Below are 5,872 nucleotides of genomic sequence, written 5' to 3' on the forward strand. Positions count from 1 at the left end.
TGAAGGTAGGTTTGGGCATTACTGGGCCAAACCATGTATCTTTAATTTCTGGATTAGAAGAATCCTAAACAAGTCACTTTAGCATTTAATGTGCTATTTTTCTTTTCTCTTGGTAATAAAATAAGAAGAATGGTTTTTAAAAGATATACACATTTACTGTCTCTAACTGAACATTTCCTTTACCTTTTTACCTCTAATCTTTTTCTTAGAGCATTAACCTTAATTTACCTGTATTTCCCTGAATGGAGAGAAGATCATTTGTAACACCCCTCATTGCTTCCAGTGTGGAGTGGGTGATGTCATATGTTGGAAGTATAATGTCCCTTGAATCCAGAGAGCCACACCATGAAATGATAGGTACAGGGCCAGGGGTTTCATTGACCTTTCGATGCTCCAAGGGCCAATCTCCAAGATTAATGTAAAATTCTAAGTCCGGGAGAAGGACCTACATAAACAAAATATAAACATTGATGCTGGGAAGGCTTTGGTCTTTGGTACTAAATACTTCAGTTCTTTGGCTTTCTTAAATATTTCTAATAGAGCCGACCATCCGAAAACATTAAGACAGGAAAGATGAATGCATCTCAATCATCAGTAGCCTCAGAAAATCACAGGTGAGGATGGTACATAACAAATTCACTTAACCAGCAGTCAGCTACCTCTGTCCACAGGTGGCATTTAAAATTTAGTATTACAGAAGTGGAAATTGTGTAGAGAGGTATGAATGAGAGGTGAGAACCCTCTCTGCCAGCTGCCTCAGCAAGAATTTACAAAGTTAGACTCGAGCCTTTGTTTTCCTTCACTATCCCCCTCTTTACCTCATCTACCTTTGTTTCTAGAATCTGCCACCCCATTTCCATCTCCATGCAATAGCTTCCTTACCAGATGTTTTCATTCTAGCTACTCCCTATTCTAATCTACTCTCCACATGGCCCCTCAAATTCCTAAAACTAAAATTAATTCTAAAACTAAAATTTCTAAAATTAATTTGGTTAATGTCACTATGAAGCTTAACAAAATCTTAAGCCTGTGGGACAAGGTCATAACTCTCTGGCTGGCATTAAAGGCCTTGCTGTCTTGCACCAGCTTAGCTTTAAACCCATCTTCCATCTGCCCATGTACCAGGGAACTTTAGGCTACTCTTTGAAAATGCCGCCCACTTTAATACGAAATTCCCTTCACTTGGTATGTTCTACTCCTGCTTATTCAACTTGGCATTCTCCTTTCCCATCCTTCAAAGCCAGTTCTAAATTACCTCCTCTATGACTCAGGCACTTGAGTCAGGAGGCTCAGGCACTTGAACCCTATTTACCTACTTTTCTTCAGGCTTATCATGTTATGATATAATTGTTTGTATTCACACCCCACCTTCACTTCCAAGTAACAAAAACAAGTCCCACGAGAGTGGGCTGCTCAAAGACCAGGACCAAGTCTCATTTACCTTAGATTTCTTCCCAGCCACCAGGCAAAGAACAAAAGGGAAGGGCGAGGGATATGAATATTCACTCTCTTGCCTCCCTGCTATTATTTATAAAGTCATTAGTAAACTCTGCATCGGAAGCTCTCACTATGGAGCAGGATTTCTCAGGTTTGCACTACTGACATTTGAGGCTGAATAATTCTTTGCTGTGGGGAGCTGTCTTGTGCACTGTAGGAATGTTTACCCACTAGATGCTACTAACAACTCTCACTCTACCCACTAGATGCTAGTTGTGATAATCAAAAGTCTCTAGATATTGCCAATTGTTCCCTTAGGGGCAAAATCATCCCGGTTAAAAACTACTGCTATGGAGCCAGCAACACAAGGATAAGGATACAGGAATACAAGACAGGGTAGACTGGTGGTGGCCCAGGAAAAGAGCACTGCCTTGTATGCTCACATTGTGGGTTGGGGGGAGGGGAGAGAGGAATGCTATTTAAAATAAGAACTGATTGCAGCCACATATTTAGCATACTTGGGAATTCACTGTATAACATATCGGCAAAGATGGCTTTTGGTTTAGAAACTATCTTGATGGTCTCTCTGGGTGAGAAAGATAAAAACCGCTCACCTCCATCCCTCACCCTGCATGATCAGGAACAAGAAAGAACAAATGGTAGTTTGAATTACTCTGCTTAAGAGTAATTTAGAGTTCTGCAAATGTGGAAATAGGGGTTGAATAGTGGGATAGGGGAATGCTGTTGGGGGACGTGGAGAGCCTGAAGGACAGCAGGGCCAAGCCACATTTATTTATTAAGAGGCTAAGACCTGAAGATCAAGAATAGCCAGTGAGAGATTCCCAGAAGCAAGGATGACTGAGAACCAGATTGGTGCAGAGATTTCTATTTTTAAATGTCAGGGTTTTTGTTTGTTTGTTTTTTAGTATGCACTGTACAAAATAACCTCTCTCTGTTACCCCAACCTTCAACAAAATGTGTCATGCACACTATCTCCTATTAATAGATGTGCTTAGGGTAAAACAAAGAAAATGTGTTCTAAATTCAAGTCATTTTGAGGTGAAGAGAAGAAAATAGCTACAAAAGGTGAAATCTGAATAGAGGAGTATTCAGCAGGAACAGAGAACTTAAAGAAGTGACCTCCAGGCTATAAACATCTGGGAATTCACAGAAACCCTGGGAGTGCCCTGTATGTCCTACCTACCTGGGATGGGGGCTCAAACTATTTAATTTAAATCTTATAGGAAAGTGAGATCCACAAAGATGGAGGACTTATGAACACTTAGGTGGTAAATATCTTAGATGTACATTTCTGAGCCTGAAATCCATTTTCATCCTTTGCCATTGTAAGTATTTAAATGCTACAACTAAATAATTACATAATACTATTTTTGGAATCCATTCATTCATTTCTCATACCTTTCTTGCCAATGACAGCAAAATCTCATCAGAGAACATTTTGAAGTCTGTGTATTTCCCTAAAGATCTCCGGTAAATGTGGTTATTGAGAATTGTGTAATGGACAACAGCACCCCTCTCGTCCCCAAACCTTTTGGGGACTTCGTTTAGCATCTGCTGGAGATTGATGCTGGGGAAGGAAGCGAAATCTTTTGCAATCTGTGGTTCCTCAGTTGGACAAGAAAGAATTGTCTGCCAAGCCTGAGGATCCTCTTCCGGACACGCACAATATTCATGGTACACTGGTCCTAGGGAAGGTAAAACACAAACAATGCCACACTCCATTAACAAGCACCAACACAGGGGTTGTTTCTGCCCCTGCTTCTGGTGAATTCTAAGATCCTAAGATTATCCAGACAGAGATAATCTGCCCTAGTCAAATCAGTTACGTCAGAGTCCTACTCTTCTACTTTCTGTCCCCTTCTCACACCACCCTGGAAACTTAGTATAGCATATGCCCTCTCCCAGTCTAACCTACTCTCAGTCAATTAGCTGATAAATTGATTTCTGGTGAGGTATAAATGGTTGATAAACATACCAAAAAAAACTTACCTTTTAACAAGGAAAATGAAAATGTATTAATTTTTAGACATTATAGTATAGTAGGGGTAGTGATTTTTAAAGACCAGGTGGGGTCTCCTCCTCTGAGCCCCTAAAATCAGCACCTCTCAAAGAAGAAATGGGTAACCCAAGGGGGTCTGGCAGGGTAATTTTAAGTGACCATCCATAAGCACAGAACTTCTCTGAAGGCCCATTTAAAAAAGGATTTATGCAAATTTTATATCTTGTTTCAAGATATATCTATGTTTATTTCAATATAAAAATTATTTTAAAAATTATTTAAATCTTTTAAGGATTTCTACTTCAGGCCAACTAACTGGGACTCATTTATCCTCCCACCTGAAACAATCAAAAAACACCCAGACAAAATACATTAAACAACTATTTTTAAGACACTGGGTATCAGGCAATGAAAGACAGTGAGTCTGAAAGATGGGAAACAAATAAGGTAAGCCCTACAATTCCTATAGCTTAAGGGAATTTCCAGGTTGTAATGTAGGGAGGGGGGATGTAGGCAAAGCCAGGAAGTCTCAATGAGTTGAAGAAAGAGAGCTGACAGTCCAGGGAGATCAAGGCAGCTAGAATTTGTAGGACAAAGTATCTGAAAAGAGAGCACTGCACAGAGAAAGAACTCTAGAAATCTGTAGAAAGTCCCCTTTAAATATTTAGCAGAACATATGATTAGTGCATGTGTGTGAAGAAACTATCCAAGGCAGGGGAAGAACCATCTAAAATGACCACAGGGAACAGGACCTATCACACACAGAGGGCTGGGAATAGTGCCAGTTGGTACCAGCCAGACTGGAAAGCCTCCTAATTCATGGGGCTTGGGTAGAGTAAACGGAAGTGTATTGCCTCAGTAGTGGGGAATAATTAGCCCTAAACTAAACATGGTTCTAGTCCCACCTAATAAACTGTAAAAGCAAAACTTGAAAGGATTAAACTATTTCCAAGTAACTCAACTGCATCCCAGAAAAATACTCAGGAAGATAAAAAAGCATCAAGGGTGAAAAATACACTATATAAAATGAATGACAAATTGTGGACTTTGAAGACAAAAAGATTAGTGAACTTAAAGACAGCAACAGAAACTATAAAAAATGAAATAGAGAGAAAAAAGAATTTAAAAAATAAAGAATATTATTGAACCATGGGATAATTTCAAGCCTAATATATAGGTAATTAATATCCTTGAAGGTAAGCTGGGGTGGAACAAAAAAAAATATTTGAAGAAATAGAGGCCAGGCATGGTGGCTCATGCCTGTAATGCTAGCACTCTGTGAGGCTGAGGGGAGAGGATCGCTTGAGGTCAGGAGTTCAAGACCAGCCTCAGCAACAGCCAGACCTCCCATCTCTACTAAAAACAGAAAAATTAGCCAGGCGTGGTGGTGCATGCCTGTAGTCCCAGCTACTTGGGTGGCTGAGGCAGGATGATTGCCTGAGCCAGGAGTTTGAGGTTGCTATGAACTAGGCTGATGCCACCGTACTCTAGCCCCTGGCAACAGAAGGAGACTGTGTCCCAAAAAAAAAAAAAAAGATTTTGAAGAAATAATGGTCAAAATTTTTCTAAATTTGATGAGAACTATAAACCTTAAAGATCCCAGAAGCTCCAAAACCCCAAACACAAGAAACATGAAGAAAACTGCACCAAGGCACATAATAATCAAACTGCTCAAAACAACTGATAAAGAGAAAACCTTAAAAGCAGCACAGAGAAACAAAGGTAAGTATAATGGTAGATCTATTGTTGGAAACAATGCAAGTGAGAAGACTGAGGAGCAGAATCTTTAAAGTACTAAAAGAAAAAACAGCCCCATCAACCTATAATTCTATAACTAGTGAAATGTTTTTTAAAAACAAAGGCAAAATATAGACTTTTTCAGCCATTCAAAAGCTGGAAGAATTCATCACGAGCATCCTCACAGTAAAAGAAACATTAATAGAAATCCTTTAGGCAGAAGGCAAATGTTACTAGATAGAAATACAGATCTATATAAAGGAATGAAAAGGACCAGAAATGGTAACTACGTGGATAAATACACAAGACTTTTTTTTTATCATTTAAATCTCTTTTAATTACTTAAGTTTGCTTTCCCTTAAAATATCAAGTTAAATTGAGCTCCAGGAGGTATGTATACAAGGTTTACTCTGTTGCACATGACTTGAAGGTCATCATAACCCATTCTGAAAGGCATGGGGCCCACGCATGTAGGGATGATTCTGGAGTATATAATAATCACTTACCTTTCAAGATATAGGGAGACTGAGCCACATGTTCGTCACCATAAAGGACCTCTATCTTCAGCCCTTCATTGGCAGTTTCATACATCCTGTATCTTATCAAAAATGTTCCATCATTCCTGTCCAAAGGTTTAGGAACATGAATCCGGACTAACTCTTTAGGGGAAAGAGATTT

General features: G+C 39.3%; 1 protein-coding gene across 1 annotated transcript in view; it reads right to left on the minus strand.

Moving 5' to 3' along the window:
* KDELC2 (KDEL (Lys-Asp-Glu-Leu) containing 2) overlaps nucleotides 1-5,872 on the minus strand; it is a 54,560-nt gene that overhangs the window by 32,758 nt on the left and 15,930 nt on the right. The window contains exons 3-5 of the mRNA XM_012659232.1: nucleotides 5,701-5,872; nucleotides 2,857-3,143; nucleotides 229-445 (exon numbers count right to left, since the gene is read on the minus strand). The exon at nucleotides 5,701-5,872 is cut by the window's right edge and continues 1 nt beyond it. Coding sequence (XP_012514686.1) covers nucleotides 229-445; nucleotides 2,857-3,143; nucleotides 5,701-5,872 — 676 coding nt within the window. The remainder of the gene's footprint in view (nucleotides 1-228; nucleotides 446-2,856; nucleotides 3,144-5,700) is intronic.

Source organism: Propithecus coquereli, unplaced genomic scaffold (genome assembly GCF_000956105.1).
Source record: "Propithecus coquereli isolate 6110/MARCELLA unplaced genomic scaffold, Pcoq_1.0 Scaffold6, whole genome shotgun sequence".
NCBI lineage: Eukaryota > Metazoa > Chordata > Mammalia > Primates > Indriidae > Propithecus > Propithecus coquereli.